The sequence below is a fragment of the Salmo salar genome, chromosome ssa29, assembly GCF_905237065.1.
Source record: "Salmo salar chromosome ssa29, Ssal_v3.1, whole genome shotgun sequence".
In the NCBI taxonomy this organism is placed as follows: Eukaryota; Metazoa; Chordata; class Actinopteri; order Salmoniformes; family Salmonidae; genus Salmo; species Salmo salar.
The window spans coordinates 23,788,947-23,808,539 of record NC_059470.1 but is presented as its reverse complement, the minus strand read 5'-3'; the positions used below and the strand labels follow the sequence as shown (position 1 = coordinate 23,808,539).

The window sequence follows — 19,593 nt, the reverse complement described above, 5'->3', positions numbered from 1 at the left end:
AACCTTCCCCTAACCCGGACAGACCTGGGCCAATTGTGTGCGCTGCCCTATGGGGCTACCGGTCACAGGATTGAATCCCAGGCTGTAGTGGCGCCTCAGCCAATTTGTTTTCTGTACTTTTATTTCCCTGACTGATCAAAACGTTTTCTCGTGCCCTCTCTTGCCTCTCTGCAACAGACATATAGTTAGCAATATGTTTTGAACATAAAATTGCAATAAAATCGCAGTATCTAATCTCAATACATCTAGAATCGTGAGAATTGCAATATATGTAGTATCGGCACCTAAGTACTGTGATAATATCATATCGTGCTTCTAGTATCTGCTGTAATTTCTCTCAGCTGAACTTTGTCATTAACACAATGTAATGTGAATGTGCAAGGGAGGCGACTTTATAGATAATTGACTATTCTAGCTTGTAATTTCTGTCTTGATATTGGTTGAGGCAAAATAAAACTCTGAACTAATACAATGACTTCATTGAGGAAGTGGAAATGTTGTACTTGCCCAACTATAATGATTTATTTGGTGGTGTGCACTCGGAGTGTGTGTTTTTGGGATTGAGCTAGGACAGGGCGATTATACCATATTTTACTTTATACTGGTATTGATGTATGGACCGATTTGGGTTTTTAACTTTACCTTCTATAACGTTATTTCAATATTTGGTTTGTTAAACGTGATACGCAACTCCAGAGAGTGTAATGTCCATTTTAGACACGACAACGCCTATTCCCCCTCAGGAGACTTAAAAAATTTGGCATGGGTCCTCAGAGCCTCAAAAAGTTCTACAGCTGCACCATCGAGAGCATCCCCTGACTGGTTGCATCACTGCCTGGTATGGAAACTGCTCGGCCTCCGACCGCAAGGCACTACAGAGGGTAGTGCGTACGGCCCAGTACGTCACTGGGGCCAAGCTTCCTGCCATCCAGGACCTCTATATCAGGCGGTGTCAGAGGAAGGCCCTAAAAATGGCCAAAGACTCCAGCCACTGTCTCTCTGCTACTGTACGGCAAGTGGTACCGGAGTGCCAAGTCTTGGTCCAAAAGTCTTCTAAACAGCTTCTAGCCCCAAGCCATTAGACTCCTGAACAGCTATTCAAATGAGTTTATTTTAGTAAAAAGTTAACTTATTTTTCTTAAGTATTGTTGGTTAGGGGGTTGTAAGTAAGCATTTCACATTTCGGCACATGTGACAAATACAACTCGATTTGATTTGACAAGCACGTTCTTGCCATTCACTCTGCAGTCTGCATGGTCAGATAAATGCAGAAAGATGTTGGTGACAACGAGGCAGCTTTCTACAAGCGTTCTATAACTACAATATTACTTTGTGTATCTTACCGTCTGCTAACTACTCTCTGCTAGTTTGTCTTTTCGTAGCAAGTTCTGGTTAAAATGTATTGTTAGCCGCCAATTGCTAGTTAGTTAGTACATGAAGCAAGCTAGCTGGCCAAGAGTTAGCGCACATGTAGCTAGCTAATACAGCCTGGTACCAGTGCTGGTGTAGGCCTAGATAGGAATGTTTGTGCAATGATATTTATGAAAATGATTTTAGTTTGAAGTTGGATTGAACAGTATCTAATCGAAGTTTATTGATCATGTACATGGTTTTACAGATGTTATTGCAGGTGCAGCGAAATCCTTATAAGGAGCTAGAAACAGGGTAACCATGTCTCTTTCTGCACCATCATGTCAGAACAATCAGAATGGAGAAAGCACTTATTTGTGTTGCCGCCCTAGCGTCATGAACTACTCATAAAGCAGGTTTAGAACTTTTATTGAGAGAGAGAGAGAGAGAGAGAGAGAGAGAGAGAGAGAGAGAGAGAGAGAGAGAGAGAGAGAGAGAGAGAGAGAGAGAGAGAGAGAGAGAGAGAGAGAGAGAGAGAGAGAGAGAGAGAGAGAGAGAGAGAGAGAGAGAGAGAGAGAGAGAGAGAGAGAGAGAGAGAGAGAGAGAGAGAGAGAGAGAGAGAGAGAGAGAGAGAGAGAGAGAGAGAGAGAGAGAGAGAGAGAGAGAGAGAGAGAGAGAGAGAGAGAGAGAGAGAGAGAGAGAGAGAGAGAGAGAGAGAATGGGGCCCTGTTAAAGGTTGTCCCTGGCACTACAGTGAGACTCATTGGGGGTGTAAAGCAGAAAAGGTCACAAAGCTCAGGAGACTGCACCTCTGAAGGTTAACACACACTGTGACACACCACACACTTTTATTCGCACATGTACACTCGGATGCACCGACAGCCTGGCATACAACTTACCCAGCTCTGAAATTCATACCCATTCACGCACACACTATCCACACACACAAGCTATCCTCACCTCCATATCAGGTTTGTCTGATTGCATTTACATCCTAAATCAGCTAAAAATGTCTAATTTAGCTCTCACTCCTGTGTACATTAGTGAGCCTGTGTGTACAGCGCCTCCAGAAAGTATTCCCAGCCCTTGACTTATTACACATTTTGTTGTTACAGCCTGAATTCAAAATGGATTAAATATATACTTTTTTTTCTCACCCATCTATATACAATAACCCATAATGACAAATTGAAAACATGTTTTTAGAAATTATTGACCATTTATTGAAAATGAAATACAGAAATATCACACCCCTGAGTCAATACTTTGTAGAAGCACCTTTGGCAGAGTGTTTCTGGGTTTCTAAGTTTTCTATTTGCCCATTCATTCTTAAAAAAAAAATATATATATATATATATATACAATTGGTTGTTGATCATTGCTAGACAACCATTTTCAGGTCTTGCTATACATTTTCAAGTATAACATTGTAGATTTTACCTTGTGTTTTAAGTTATTGTCCTGCTAAAAGTTGAATTTATCTCCCCAGTGTCTGGTGGAAAGCAGACTGAACAAGGTTTTCCTCTTGGATTTTGCCTGTGCTTCGCTCCATTCCGGGTATTTTATTTCCTGAAAAACACCCCAGACCTTAACGATTACAAGCATACCCATAACATGATGCAGCCACTGCTATGCTTGAAAATATGAAGAGTGGTACTCTGTTGTACTGGATTTGTCCCAAACAACACTTTGTATTCAGGACAAAAAGTGAATTGCTTTGCCACATTTTTTGCAGTATTACTTTAGTTCAGGCTGCATGTTTTTGCATGTTTTCTCTTAAAATGTAAAAAATTTAAATTCCATTTTGACATGATGGGGTATTGTGCGTAGGCCAGTGACATTCTTTTTTTAAATTCAGGCTGTAACACAACAAAATGTGGAAAAAATCAAGGGGTGTGAATACTTTCTGAAGGCACTGTATGTGACTCCCTAGTGGCACAGCGGTCTAAGGCACTGCATCTCAGTGCTAAAGGTGTCACTATAGACCCTGGTTTGATTCCAGGCTGTATCACAACCGGCCGTGATTGGGAGTCCCATAAGGAGGCGCACAATTGGCCCAGTGTCGTTAGGGTTTGGCCGGGGTAGGCCGTCATTTTAAATAACAATTTGTTCTTAACTGACTTGCCTAGTTAAATAAAGGTTAAATAAAGGTTAAATGCGTTAGCCTGTGTATGTGTGTATGACAGAGGCAGCCCATACACTAGTATCTTTGTGTGAGTATCGTATGTAGGCCTATCCTATAGATGATTGTGTGTAGGCCTATCTACTGTATGTGTGTGATAGAAACAGCATTGTTTTTCGGCAGAGGCTGTTGGTTGCCCAGTCAGAGCTCTCCCACCAGTGGTATTCTGCCCTTCAAGTGTGAGGTAACAACGTTTGGCAGTGAGCCATGAAACCCCCAGGCGTTAGGACATCAGGATAACCTTTCAGCCCCTTACACCGTAGCCTTGCATTTAAGGTGCTATCACCTTATCTGCTGTTGAAGTGGACCAGACTGGTCCACGTCATGTCTGACTGACTCATTGGTAAGACGAAGCAACACAGACCAGGTTCTTCTTTCTAAACTATGTGTAGCAGTGTGTTGCGTTCTTCTACAGAATTTTTATAGGCAATGGGATATTTCATAATTTTGCTAGATATTTAAATGTTAAATGGACAGGTTTCTAAGTTTAACTCTCAGTTGTTCTACGCTCTGTGTTTGAAAGGTTGGTGCTATTACCCTTTTCACACTACTGAGTTGACTATCCAAAAGGATAATGTGAAATAAAATTTCCAGACCAGTATGGTTTGGGTTGGCACAATGGTCTGAGAACTGCTATGTGATACCAGTCAGGTCCAGTTCCCATAAGGCCTTGTTCCATTCTCAGTGGCACTGGACCAGATATCTATCCGTTGCAATTCCTCTCAGGTTTGCTCCATTTGGACGGTAGCCATTTTGGCTCTTTGTAGAGAAGGGAGAGTTTGGTTGGGTTGGCCACTATCCTTCTGCCTTAACGACGCCTCTTTCGGGGGTTGTTGGGAGAAAAGCGTGGTCAAACAATCGGTATGGCGAGATGGAAACTTTCCCTTTTTTATGAAATATTTAAATTTCTGCTTGGTGTGGATTAGGAAAGAGAACCCCAAACCACACTGTAATGCGATTACAGCAGTCGTGTTTAATTATTATTTTCAACAAAGCAACGGAGGATTATGGTTTGAAGAGAAGGGGTGACATTATTTTGAAGGGGTTACTTTATTTTCATTACTCCCTATGTAGTCTCTGAGGAGTTGATGGGTGTAATGAGCATAGAAATAGGATTATGGAACATTGACTTGAATGGGAATGTCTGTTCTATTCATTCTATTTTTATGGTAATACATTGTTGTCTGGGACGTCCCACGCCGGGCTTGGTCCCGTCTGCGACGACATCCCACAGAATATCCTTCCCATGATTTTTTTTTTTTTCTTCATTTTTTTTTCATTGAACCTTTTATTTAACTAGTCAAGTCAGTTAAGAATAACTTCTTATTTACAATGCCTCAAGGAAGTCGCTGGTGCACGGCCGGTAATTGCCCAATGCTCGGTGTACAAATGTGTTTGCCGGTTGTTGCATGTTGGCCCCCCCGGCCAAGAGTTTCTAGAACGAGGGAGGGAAAGGGAAAAAGAGAGGGAGGGGGAGGGAGGGAAAGGGAGAGAGAGCAACATAAAAGTGCTGACTTGAGTCATTTTGACTTCAAGGTCCCATTCTTTCTCTGCTCCTGACGGCTTTCATTATTCAAAGACGAGCTCTCGTTCTCGGGCCGCGGTTTAAATGTCAGTCTATATTCAGGTGCTACTGCCAGGTTCGCTCGTCTTGTACCAGAGCACTTCATTTAAGCAGTCTTTTTTTTAAAAAATTTTTTTAAACCATAATAGCAATTCTCTACCATTACTGAGGTCGGCTTCAATTTCAACCTGGGTTTTGAATCCAATATGCATTTTGCTTCTTAATTTCAGTGGCGAGGCATGATGAAAACGAATGAGAGATTTTATGTGGAAAAGCAACAATTCTTTTTAGACCGGGTGGGGTTAGAGATTACATTTGTCAATAACTTGACAATTGTTGTTAGCACGCGTGAGTTGATGTTTAAAACACTTTTAGTAAATCTGGGGTATGTGCTTAGTTAGAAGCATTCCATGCAGCAAGTGTAGATCAAGCATAGGGCCTCCAATGACAAGTGTCTGACTAAAACTGAACAGCTAAACTGGGGGTCTGTTCAGGAGGGTGCAACTATGCAGGATGTTTAGATAGAAATGTATTCTTTGGAACAGATATGATTGTCTGTCAGGTTGACAGGGAATCGTGTCAGGCTCTGTTCTATTTCTATCTGCAATGTTCAGAAGGTTTCATCTAGAAAATAACACTTTTTTTCCCCCCTGTAGGTATTATTGAGTGAAAACCAGGAACATCTAAGAATCGGAACTAGCTTTCTTAATCTCCCTCTCGTTTTCTCTCTCTCATTCTCACTCGCTCGCTCGCCCTCTCTCTCTCGGACTCTGTTTCTGTCTCTGTCTGTGTTTTGCAGTGCTGTGCATACTGTAAGCGCCTTGGAGCATCTATCAAGTGCTGTGAGGAAGGCTGCTGCCGCTCCTACCATTTCCCCTGCGCCGCCGCCGCTGGAACTTTCCAGGACCTGCGCCGACACACTCTCCTCTGCCCAGACCACCTCCAGCTGGCCTCACAAAGATGTGAGTATAGACCCTGTGTCCCACTGGGAGAATGAGGATAACTAGATTTCACTATAGATGTCTAGTAGACAAAAGGCCAACACTAGAAACAACACAAGGCTTACATGACATAATATTTATGCCAACTCTTATCTATTCTGATTCTTACTGAAGAACCAATTCTAACTGATTTCACATCTGATATTTCCCTTGGTCACAAGCAGCCAGGACATGCTGCAGAATCAGTGTCGCATAGGTTTCATGAAATTCACTCCGTCTTGCCAAATCACCCTTTTTTATGTTTTGGCTAGTATGTGAAATTCAAAGTGATGTTACTTTCTCATTGAATAAAATGTCTTTACACATGATGATTCTTGAAAAAATGTGCTCCATTTATGTTAACGTAATGGTCCATAAAGTTACGTCCCAGGCCATGTGTTCAGTGAAATGTTCCTTTTGGAGTATGTTGTCCCTTTTAATATAGTGCCTCCCTGAACTGTCCCTTTAATATTATGTCCCCTCCATGAACTGTCCCTTAAACTCTATCAGTCCCGAGATCCCAGCAAAAATTAATGTTATTTATCTGCATGTCCAGCCCTTATATTTAGCCTCACAATGAAGTGTTTTACCATTTTCCTTTCAGGACAACCACGGCTACAAGTAGAACACAATTTGACATAAACAATTGCATTCATGAGTGTTATTGACAAATGTCAATAAATAAATTACTCCTCCAAAGCAAAAACCTGATAAAAGTAAATGTCATTGAATGCTGTAAGTGCAGAATTTTTTTTACTCACTGGGAAATTAATATCCAACTAGGCTTGGCATTTGTGACAGAAACTGTGTGATCTTATTACAGTATTATAGACACTACGTCCTGGGATTTCTTATGATCTTCTATGTAGAAGAACCCCTTAGCTTCGACCGTCTCGTGTAGCCTGTGAGCGTCATACAGTAAAACATGTAACGTGTGTGTTCGTGAGAGTAGCTTTTAATAGTTTGTAACTCAAATCATTCGGACTCTACAGACGTTTTTGTAAAAAGACCAGGGCCCCTTCGGGATCTGCCCTTGTCTCACAAACACCTCTAGCTCAGCCCACGTTAATCACACAGACGGATGCAGAAGAAATTGACGAATCCAATAGTACAACCCAGAAGTCTGTAGCTCAAACACACAGTGTTAAAAGGGGTTACGGTGGGACTCATTGGGTTAATATGATTTTCCTCCTTACCTACAGCTAAAGAGGAGGTGAAGTGCTTGTTGTGTGGCAGTGCTGGGGATCTGCAGGACCTGCTCTTCTGCAGCTCGTGTGGGCAGCACTACCACGGGGCGTGTCTGGACGTGAGTGTCACCCCCCTGAAGAGGGCCGGGTGGCAGTGCCCCGAGTGCAAAGTCTGTCTGACCTGCAGGTAATGGCTGTGTGCCCTAGTAGCCATTTGTGCTAGTTAGCTGTGTGCGCTATTAACCATTGCGCTAGTAGCCATCATGTGGTGTTGTCACATAGTTGACTGACAATGGCAAAGTTGTTATTTAGACAATTACCTAAGTTGACTGAGTTGAGACATAATGGACCCCATTCCTAACTCTGTCACTCACCATTCATCCTCATCCCCAGTGGAAAAACTCCACTGACTTATGTGATTTCTATCAGGGAGAGCTATGAACTAATAGGAAAACATGTCTGGTCCTGCACCCAGCTGAATATAGACAGCCCACTGTTTTTTCTGTTCTTCAAAGAAACCGAAAAAGAGAATTGAGCCATTTGGGAGATGGTGTTGAGGAGTCAGTTTCGATCTTGTTGGAGTTTTCTGAAGGGTTTATAGGAAGATAAAAGGGAAAAGAGTCTTATTTTTTTTGCATGTGGAATTAATAACAAGCGTATTTTGCAGGAGCATGGGAGCATTAAAAGAAAAGATAAGAGAGCTGGTGAGATTTGTGTGCATACTGTGTTTGATCAGCCCCAAGCTCCCTACACATACAACCAGCCAAGCAAAGTCAATTCCTTCGCAGGGCAGTCTGCTTTAATGCAAAGTGTTTTTCTTTGTGGAAGGGTGTGTGTGTGTGTGTGTGTGTGTGTGTGGGTGGGTGTTGCGGTGTGTGTTGTTGTGGGGGGATGTGCGTGTGGTCTCTGGAGTGTGTATGGTTTGGGGGGGCTCTGTGTGTGTGTAGTGGTATATGCCTGTGAGGAGTCACATTTTGGGGGAGTGTAGTAAAGAATAGATGAAAGACGGGGATGACTAAATCTGAGAGATGATGAGTGGAGAGTTGAAGCCAGCAAATGAAGTAATTGAAAACCAAAAGAGCATGAACTACTGGTGTGTCTCTTTTGAAGGACAGCTTTTTAAATATTTTTGTAGAGTTTGCTTAACTCTGAAAGTGTTGATTTCAGGGAAGTGAGCTCCCCTACTAAGACTGTGTTTTTGGTAGCATAATGATTAGCACGCTAGCCTCTGGGGAGTGAAGTGTTGATTTCAGGGAAGTGAGAGGGAGGGAGAGGTTGCTGTCCTGGCACCACACGGCCAGGTCTCTGACCTCCTCCCTGTAGGCTGTCTAGTTGTTGTCGGTGATCAGGCCTACCACTCATCGGCAAACTTAATGATGGTGTTGGAGTCTTGCTTGGCCGTGCAGTCATGAGAGAACAGGGAGTACAGGAGGGGACTGAGCACACACCCCTGAGGGACCCCTGTGTTGAGGATCAACGTGGCGGATGTGTTGTTACCAACCGTTACCACCTGGGGGCGGCCCGTCAGGAAGTCCAGGATCCGTTGCGGTGGGAGGTGTTTAGTCCCAGGGTCCTTAGCTTATTGATGAGCTTTGAGGGCACTATGGTGTTGAACGCTGAGCTGTAGTCAATGAATAGCATTCTCACATAGGTGTTCCTTTTGTCCAGGTGGGAAAGGGCAGTGTGGAGTGCAATAGAGATTGCACTCCAATCATGGGCAGAATGTAACAGAAGCTCTTTATGTTGGGCTCCCGAGTGGCACAGCGGTCTAAGGCACTGTATCTCAGTGCTAGAGGCGTCACTACAGACCCTGGTTCGGTTCCAGGCTGTATCACAACCGGCCGTTATTGGAGTCCCTTTGGGCAGTGCACAATTGGCCCAGCGTCGTCCGGGTTTGGACGGGGTAGGCCGTCGTTGTAAATAAGAATTTATTCTTAACTGACTTGCCTAGTTAAATTAAGGTTAAATATAACATTTTTGAGGGAGATCGCATTTAAGATTGTGGGCATTGAATGCCTGCTGCCTATATGTACTACTGGGATAAGAGGCCTACTGTAAAGCCTGTATATAGGGATAAGAGGCCTCCTGTAAAGCCTGTATACAGGGATAAGAGGCCTCCTGTAAAGCCTGTATACAGGGATAAGAGGCCTCCTGTAAAGCCTGTATACAGGGATAAGAGGCCTCCTGTAAAGCCTGTATATAGGGATAAGAGGCCTCCTGTAAAGCCTGTATATAGGGATAAGAGGCCTCCTGTAAAGCCTGTATATAGGGATAAGAGGCCTCCTGTAAAGCCTGTATATAGGGATAAGAGGCCTCCTGTAAAGCCTGTATATAGGGATAAGAGGCCTCCCTGTAAAGCCTGTATATAGGGATAAGAGGCCTCCTGTAAAGCCTGTATATAGGGATAAGAGGCCTCCTGTAAAGCCTGTATATAGGGATAAGAGGCCTCCTGTAAAGCCTGTATATAGGGATAAGAGGCCTCCTGTAAAGCCTGTATATAGGGATAAGAGGCCTCCTGTAAAGCCTGTATATAGGGATAAGAGGCCTCCTGTAAAGCCTGTATATAGGGATAAGAGGCCTCCTGTAAAGCCTGTATACAGGGATAAGAGGCCTACTGTAAAGCCTGTATATAGGGATAAGAGGCCTACTGTAAAGCCTGCACCATGGTGTTGAGCTGAGATAAGCTTACAAGGGAGAGAGTTGGAAAAGCTTAGTGAAAATATAGTGCAGTTTTAATAACAGATGGGGAGCTGGGGAATTGGTGGGGGGAGAGGGATCGGGGCCAGGGGGTGTTGGTTAGGCAGCAGCAGCACTCAGAGTGATATAGGGACGTGTGTGTGTGTGTGTGTGTGCGTCACTCCACTGCACAGCTGTAAATATCAGATGACGTTCTCATTCAGGTTGGATTCTTGTCATCTGAAATACAGGCTACTGGGATTTGATAGATCTCTGGGCTCTAGCCTCTTCACTAATACCATAACCACACACACACACACACACACACACACACACACACACACACACACACACACACCATAAATCTTACATTTAGGTCTCCTGATTTATTCTTTGAACAACATTCATGCATCCAAAATCTGCCACGGAGGGACGGGTCTCGATGGCGGGTGCCGTTTAATGGTGCGTTTGATTGGCTGGACTAATTTAGAATCTTGAAGTTTAGGGAATTGGATTCCATGAAGGAAACGTGTTCTTTTCTCGTTCCTATAACAACTTATGTGTCCCAGGTAATGGAAAAAGACCTCATGTTCACAACGTGGTGTGTGAGATCATTTGTGTGTTGTAAAATGTATTGCATTGAACATAATCAGTGAGGGTTTTTTACCCCCCATTGACAAACCAAATTTGAGTTCTCAACTGTCTGGCTGGCTTTCTTTTCTTCCTTGTACTTTATTGATAAATGAATGTAGTTCGTCTTATTCCTAAAGTCTGAATCAGTCAGCGATAAAGAACCTATAGACACTGAGACCCTGGAGGACCAGACTCACTGATCCCTCTGCTGAACCACACAGATAAAAACCAAAGTGACTGTTGAAAATGGTTAGGGTGTCTGTCTTTGCGGTTGGGAAACATAAACCCTGGTACTGTCCATACTACAGTACTCCCATGCCGTTTTTCTCTCTAGTCTAGGTTGTGTGTGTGTAATTTTGTGTGTGTCGCATATTATTGTGTGTGTGTGTAATATTTCTATCTCCTGTGTGTGTGTTGCAGGAACCCAGGGGAGGACAGCAAGATGCTGGTCTGTGACATGTGCGATAAAGGCTATCACACCTTTTGTCTCCAGCCTACCATGAAATCCATCCCCACCAACGGCTGGCGGTGCAAGGTAAGAAACACTCCAAACACTTTATACAACACAGGGAATACCGTCGGGCCGAGACAGGAGAGTATGCATGAGGTATAAAGTGCTGTCAATTTACCCCACGGGGGAAATGCTCTGAAGGAACGTGAGTGAAGCTCTTCTCTTTTTGAAGCAAGTCTCCCTGCACTGTTCCACCCTTCCCCCGGCCTCTTTCTCTTTTCTGTTCTTCCCTCTCTGTCTCTCACTCTTGTTATTTTCCCCCTCTCCCTCCGTCTCGCAATTGCCTCCTAAGAGTCTTCTGTCTTTTACCGTACCCCCATTCCTCTCATTCTTCCACCTCTCTCTCTCTCTCTCTTTTTCTGTCTCTCTCCATCCCTCCACTGTCCCCTAAGAGTCTCCCAGCTGTTTTTATCCAGCAGTTGAAAATAGCTTTTGGGGCTTTTAGTGCCTTTTTGTAGTGTTTTTTTTGCCGCAGGAGGTGGGGGGAGATGCAAACCTCAAACATGGGCAGTAAAGTTTGTTTCCCCTGGCTTTGCTGTGGGTTGCAGTGGGGGCACGCAAGCACCCAAGCTTTCATCTCCGCTATTGAGCTCTGTATTAAGTCATAAAAGGGAGATTCTGGGCTTAGTGTGGTTGCTAAAATGGAGGGAGGAAAATACTGTAGATACATAAGAGTAGAGGGCCATAAGCTGAGATGGCCCCCAACCTTTTTACCTTACTGTAAAGGGGAACAGTATTTATTTTTGCATTCTGGAAGACTCGGGACTTGTGAGGATTTCTTTGTTTAATCTTTTATCTTTCAAACCAAAATGTTTGTTTTCATTCACCCATTTTACTTAGTTACTGTGTGGTACAAAGGGGAGAAGTCTAAAATCTCTTCCTAAGACCCGCAATGCTGCTGTTTTGTTTCCACATTTTATTGGAACAGAGATTCATCATGTTGCACCATTTTAAAGGGAAAATCCACTCAAGAAAAACAATTGTCAAAAAAATATATACAGTACCAGTCAAAAGTTTGGACACACCTACTCATTCCAGGGTTTTTCTTTATTTTTACTATTTTCTACATTGTAGAATAATAGTGAAGACATCAAAACTATGAAATAACACATGGAATCATTTAGTAACCAAAAAAAGTGTTAAACAAATGAAAATATATTTGAGATTTGAGATTCTTTAAAGTAGCCACGCTTTGCCTTGATGACAGCTTTGCACACTCTTGGCATTTATATATATTTTTATTAGTCCACTGTTGATACAGTCCCAAAATGCTTTTCATGTCAGCAGTCACGGTTTCAAGTTATTGGACTTTCAAGAAGCAAAGTGTCACCGGCCACATCATGATGATGCAAAACATTTTGGGACTGTATCAGCTGTGGACTAAGGAAAAAAATACAAAAATATTGTTTTTGAGTGGATTTTCCCTTTAAAATTTGATTGGAAGAATGCTGCCTCATTTCACTGTAAAGGTATTGCCTTAGGTCCATAGACATCCATGGTCATTTGGACCATTATTGAGATACTGCCAATTGAAACCCACCATTCTCATTGACATCCGCACTGGGGTGAATTTACAAGTCTCACAGTCTATGGAGGCAGGAGATTGAGACGTAATCTGAGCTAATCCATTTCACATCCGCCCCTTCACCCTGCCAGCACCCATACGCACAGGGGTGAGAAGAGAGAGACGGTGATAGGGGATGGAGGAGTGACATGACGAGGTGAGGATAAATTGAGGGGTGAAGGTTGGGGGACAGAGGGAGGGATGAGTAAGAGTGTTTCAAAACGGAGGGATTGACTGGGAGTGGAAAGGAAGGGTGAATCAATGGAGGGATGAAGAGAATGGCAGAGGATGGATAGAGATACCTCTCTAATCCCATTCCTCTGATCATCAGCTGGCCATCAGCTCTACCTCTTTGTCTCTGTCTCTCTGTCTCTCTCTTTCTCTCTGCCTCTCTGTCTGTTATTAATCCCTGTCTGTCTCACGGTTACAGCACACTGTACTGCCAAGACAAATTTAGCTATCCGAGGCCTGCTAGCGCACACGCACACACACGCGCACACACACACACACACACACGCGCGCGTGCGCGCACACACACACACACACACACACACACACACACACACACACACACACACACACACACACACACACACACACACACACACACACACACCTCCTCTCCCCCATCTTATACCCATCTCCTCCCGAATCCCAGTCAGGCACACATTTTCTCCAAGATAGACATTAAGCAACTATCTCTACCTCCTTCCTTTCTTTCCCTGGCCCACAGGCAGAGCCTGACCAACAGCGATAGTATTCACCAACTCTCTCCCCCCCCGCTGTTGGACATGAGCTGGCCAATGGAGCCAAGCCATAGGGGTGGTTTGTCACTAATAGGCCAGTGGACTTTAGAAGGGGAGGGTGTGTGTGGTAGGTTTGGGGGTTGTGCAGAGAAGCTTTAGAATGAGCTTGTTCCTCCTCACCCCTGAAAGCTCGGAATACCGCTGATCCTTTCGAACGCTACTCAATGAGCCTGAAGTGGTACTTTTGAAGGTGTAATGTAATTTCCAGCTGGCTGGTCCATAGGCTCATTGCAAAGGAGGTTGGAAATGTATGTTCATTATTATCATTGCGTAATCCAATACAGTGATCACGTGTTTGAAATGGCTGTCATAAAGATGTTTTTTTAATCAGTTTTAATGACTGACATTACAAATTGCAAATGGCAACCAGTTTAATCCTCTGTTGGGACATTTTCAACCAACACTCTAATAGAACAGTTTCATGCTTCATAAAAAAGTGAGGTCAGTTGGCAAATGTTTGAAGGAGGTTGGCAGAAATAAACACACTACTTTCTATGGTATGCATGGTCAATCTGCTGCCATGTAGCTAAGTATTCTGTAGCCACTGGGTGTTATTGAAATGTTGTTGTTTTGTCACTCTAAACTTTTGGTTGTTGACCATGGAAATCTAAATATTGAATTGTTCTGGAATACAATGAATCCATATGTAGAGTGTAACTAACGTGTCATGTCTCTGTCCTACCCTCTCTCTCCAGAACTGTCGAGTGTGTTCTCTGTGTGGGGTCAGGCAGGCGGGCCAGTGGGCCCACAACATCACACTGTGCGAGGGTTGCCACGGGCAACCGGAGGAGCCCGCCCCCGCCCTGCCATGCCCACTGTGTGTGAGGGGCCAGGGCCACGGGGATGCCCCTAAGGACCTCCTCCTCACCTGCCACACATGCAAGAGGTATGCCTCATTCTGTCGCCTTGGTTACTGTCGATTTACAGTAAATTTGGAAAGTATTCAGACCCCTTTACTTTTTCCACATTTTGTTACGTTACGGTGTTATTCCAAAATTGACGAAATTACCCCATAATTACAAAGCGAAAACAGGTTTTTAGAAATCTTTGAAAATGTATACAAAATAAAAAAAAATATCCATGAGGTGGAAGGAATTGTCCGTAGAGCTCCGAGACAGGATTGTGTCAAGGAACAGATCTGGAGAAGGATACCAAAACATTTCTGCAGCAGTGAAGGTCCCCAAGAACACACTGGCCTCCATCATTTTTAAATGGAAGAAGTTTGGAACCACCAAGACTCTTCCTAGAGCTTCTTAGAGCGGCCAAACTGCGCTATCGGGGGAGAATGGCGTTGGTCAGGGAAGTGACCAAGAACCTGATGGTCACTCTGACAGAGCTCCAGAGTTCCTCTGTGGAGATGGGAGAACCTTCCAGAATGACAACCATCTCTGCAGCACTCCACCAATCAGGCCATTATGGTAGTGGCCAGACGGAAGATACTCCTCAGTAAAGGCACGACAGCCTGCTAAAGGACTCTGACCATGAGACACAAGATTCTCTGGTCTGATGAAACCAAGATTGAACTCTTTGGCCTGAATGCCAAGCGTCATGTCTGGAGGAAACCTGGCACCATCCACATGGTGATGCATGGTCGTCGCATCATCTTGCTGTGGGGATATTTTTCAGCGGCAGGGACTGGGAGTTTAGTCAGGATCGACGGAAAGATGAACGGATCAAAGTACAGAGTGATCCTTGATGAAAACCTGCTCCAGAGCGCTCAGGACCTCAGACTGGGGTGAAGGTTCACCTTCCAACAGGACAATGACCCTAAGCACACAACCAAGACAAAGCAGGAGTGGCTTCGAGACAAATCTCAATGTCCTTGAGTGGTCCAGCCAGGGCCAGGACTTGAACCTGATCGAACATCTCTGGTGAGACCTGAAAATAGCTGTGCAGCGATGCTTCCCATCCAACCTGACAGAGCTTGAGAGGATCTGCAGAGAAGAATGGGGGAAACTCTCCAAATACAAGTGTGCCAAGCTTACTCAAGACTCAAGGCTGTAATCACTGCAAAAGGTGCTTCAACAAAGTACTGAGTAAAGGGTCTGAATACTGAATACTTGCAAAAAAAACTATTTTTGCTTTGTCATTATGGGGCATTGTGTGTAGATTGAGGAAAAAAAAAACTATCAATTTTAGAATAAAGCTGTAACATAACAATTTTCAAAAAGTCAGGGGTCTGAATACTTCCCGAATACACTTTATGGTCCCCCACACTGCTGATGGATGCTGTGCCTCATTCTGTCGCCGTGCTTACTTAAGCAATAAGGCACGAAGGGGTGTGGTATATGGCCAATACACCACTGCGAAGGGCTGTTCTTACGCGCAACACAGAGTGCCTGGATACAGACCTTAGCCGTGGTATATTGGCCGTATACCACAAACCCCCAAGGTGCCTTATTGCTATTATAAACTGGTTACCAACGTAATTAGAGCAATAAAAATACATGTTATGTCATACCTGTGGTATACGGTCTGATTTACCACGGCTGTCAGCCAATCAGCATTCAGGGCTTGAACCACCCAGTTTATAATGTTGATTATGTTATGGTCCCCCATACTGCTGATGGATGCCGTGCAAGACAATGAGCTGATGCACAGTAGAGCTACAATATTTATTTAGTATGTGACTAGCCTGTTCCCAAATCTGTTAGTGATGTGGTCATTGTCATGTTTTGACAGCAGCACAAATCTGGGACCAGGCTTATATGTATCAGTCTGTGGTAGGGATGGGCACGGTTATTTGAAAATCCAAACACACGTTAATATTGAAATATTTGCAAGAGTATTCATTTTCAAAGAAAAATAAATCATAGGCCTATATTAACGATGAAAAGGCTTTGTCTAAATGTAGTTATCTTTGTGACATTGCTACACACAAGGACATACCATGACATTTGGAATTTTTAATTCAGTTAAACTGTAGTTATGACGTGCGCCCCATAAAAAGACATACCATAGTCTACACGGGTTTCTCACGTTTGTTGCCGTTGTTGGCCATTGAGTTGCAAGCAAGCCACAACCAAGTCGCACATGCTGGGCAGCATGCCACTTCCCAAGTTTAAGCCTACGTTTTTATGTACATGCATTTCGACTATCCGGATATCCGAAAACATGTCATGATATTATTTGAATAGTGAAATGATTTGAAATGCCCATCCCTAGTCAGTGATGTGTACTGTATCTGCCACATGGGACCTCTTTCAGTGTATCATCTGTCTCGTTACGTGTGATTGAGCTATTTATTGACTAACGATGTGGATTTGACACCCCGTTGTCGGCGTCATATAATGAATTGGATTATAATGTGGTTTACAGCTGGAGACTGTCACACCGCCAAAGAGTTAGCTAATATCTCAGATGGATTGTAACTGAATTGGTTTACAAGCTTTACAGATTGGAAAATGTAGCATTACAGAGTTGTAGCCCAGTAGGTTAGTTTAGTTGGTTTCACAGCTTACAAATGGTCAATACCAAAGGTCATCTCCAGTTCAGCAACTGGCCCAGCGCTCCAGCCAATCCCGGTCACTTAAAACAATTAATCGTTAGTTTACTGGCTACGTGAGCCTCTATACCGACTACTATTATTAACCAATCACTGAGCTGGATTTGGCCGCTCTGCCGAGAGCAAAGGTTTTTCCCCAACAGAGCGATTGTTGCCCCCGGCGACCACTGGGAGGTCGTTACGGCAATCCAGAGCTCATGCAGTTGGCGGCATAGTGATGCCTTTGTGATGAGGGGTCGGGAAAGTAAAGACCACTATGGCAAATGGATTGGTTTAACCAAGGTCCAGCAAGTTGCCTGAGGGTCAGCCATATCGTTCACCGTAGAGGACTCTTCCTGGCATCCAGGGAAGTAAATAGGAGCTGCAAACCCAAATCAGCCCCTAGACCCTTCAAACTCAAGTCTGGACCTCGAAGCCAGTTCCACTTTATTTTTTCATTGTTCTTCTCTAATCAGGGACTGATTTAGACCTGGGACAACAGGTGTGTATGCTTTCAGTTGAGCGTACTAGCTCTTCGTGTGCCTACTGGAAGTTGATGCTTTTGCTATGCAACCTCTTGTTAGATAGTTAGCATAACAAATTACTAGTTAGACATTTTACGACTTCGGCTGTGTTCTTAAGTTCAATCTGGAGTGCCAGAGTGGCTTGTAAATTCAGAGCATTGTCAGATTGCCCGTTTGTACATTCAGAGCGTTTCGCTCTTGAAGCGCACACGGGACGCTCGGGCCGAGGAGTAGGGTTGATTTGAGCGTTCTGACCTTACAACGGCAGTCAAGCACCCAAGCTAACATTGGCTAGCTTGCTAGCTACTTACAGACACAAATGAGACCACTGTGACCATTTTACTCTCCCTAGCAGAGCTGGTTAGGCAGTTTTCATGTTATCCAGAGCGTTGGTGACTAACTGTGCTGCTGGCAACAATTTAATTACACTTTTTTGCCGACGTTTACTGACACCGGCCATATTCAACGGGTGTTGAATGCTCGTAAATTCATTATTCTGCGCTCTGCTACACTCAGAGGAGAGTCCTCTGAAATTGTAGTAGATAGCCAGAGAGAATTTCCGAAAGCACCCGAATGTCCATTGAGAACACACAATGACTATACCAGATAAGAATGACAGGAATAATCAAGTCAATAAACGTTGGGTAGTTAGTTAGTTAGCCTATGGTTAACATACTGTCAAGTTTGATGTAAGTAGCCAACTAACATTAGGTAGCTAGCTAACAACATATCGGTACATACTGCTGTAATGATACGCTATGTAGTTCGTAAGGACAGCATGGTTAACAAATTGTCAGCCAATAGGACGTGTTGGGTAACATATTTTAAGTCATTACTTTATTTCATTGCTCAACATTATCTTAACATTTGTCATAATTAGTTAAAGCAATGAATTTGTATCTGCTCTCGTTGTACTTCGACTGCATATTTTCCTCCATTTTCTTCAAATCTGGAAACGGTGTGACGCCATGCCCATTTCCTGAATTGCATTATGGGCCCTAAATTACGGAAATAGTGTCCTCTGCGTCTATACTTCATATTTTGGTGAATTTAGTATGACATCCGGGAAATTTTGGCATACTAACTATATCCATACTATGACCAATAATCATGCTACTCAATTTACATCACAAATAGTATGGCTAGTGCGGTTAGTATGAGTATTCGAACACAACTCAGCTCCCGGAGAGGGCTGAAATGGCCATCCTCTGAGGCCCCTCTTAAGTACTTCTGAGCATACTCACATTGCTGAGTGGGGCTCACAGCCAATTCTCTAGTAGTAATCCAAAAGTTCCCCAAACATAGTCAAAAGTATTGCTGTTATTTAACTGCATGGTGCATTTGCTTAGCGCTTACACGTATCACTGACTCTGCAAACTAGCTCATTCTTGCCAGTTTCCCCGCTGAAACTCTAATAAAACTCACACCGGTCCGTCTTTTGCAGTAGCCGGAGCTCAGGAATCGCTGGGAAAGGCAGACTTAGTAATTTGGAGGCCCCAGGTAGACATGCCATACTCTTTTTGGCCAGACAGCATCAGATGCATGGGCTACACATACATGTCCTCTGTCTCCACGACAGTGACTGTATTATCAGCAGCACCTGTCTTTAGAAAAAAGAAATGCGTATTCTATCCCCCTTGTATCTAAGGGCCTGAGGGTCTGAGTTTCTACTAAGCTTTCCTCGTTGAAAATCAGCCTTCCCTAATGCATATCTCGAGCTTATTAAACAGGCAGATTTTGATGGGGATTTAAAAAAAATACATATAATATTTGAATAAAATAAAAACTCAGCAAAAAAGAAACGTCCTCTCACTGGCAACTGCGTTTATTTTCAGCAAACTTAACATTTGTAAATATTTGTATGAACATAACAAGATTCAACAACTAAGACATAAACTGAACAAGTTCCACAGACATGTGACTAACAGAAATGGAATAATGTGTCCTTGAACAAAGTGGGGGTCAAAAGTAACAGTCAATATCTGGTGTGGCATCTCCTCCTCATGGACTGCACCAGATTTGCCAGTTTTTGCTGTGAGATGTTACCCCACTCTTCCACCAAGGCACCTGCAAGTTCCCGGACATTTCTGGGGGGAATGGCCCTAGCCCTCACCCTCCAATCCAACAGGTCC

General features: G+C 43.7%; 1 protein-coding gene across 1 annotated transcript in view; it reads left to right on the top strand.

The window, feature by feature from the left end:
* Window positions 1-19,593, top strand: part of LOC106590429 (histone-lysine N-methyltransferase 2C) — a 235,249-nt gene that overhangs the window by 69,310 nt on the left and 146,346 nt on the right. The window contains exons 7-10 of the mRNA XM_014181457.2: window positions 5,896-6,058; window positions 7,279-7,450; window positions 10,993-11,107; window positions 14,149-14,339. Coding sequence (XP_014036932.2) covers window positions 5,896-6,058; window positions 7,279-7,450; window positions 10,993-11,107; window positions 14,149-14,339 — 641 coding nt within the window. The remainder of the gene's footprint in view (window positions 1-5,895; window positions 6,059-7,278; window positions 7,451-10,992; window positions 11,108-14,148; window positions 14,340-19,593) is intronic.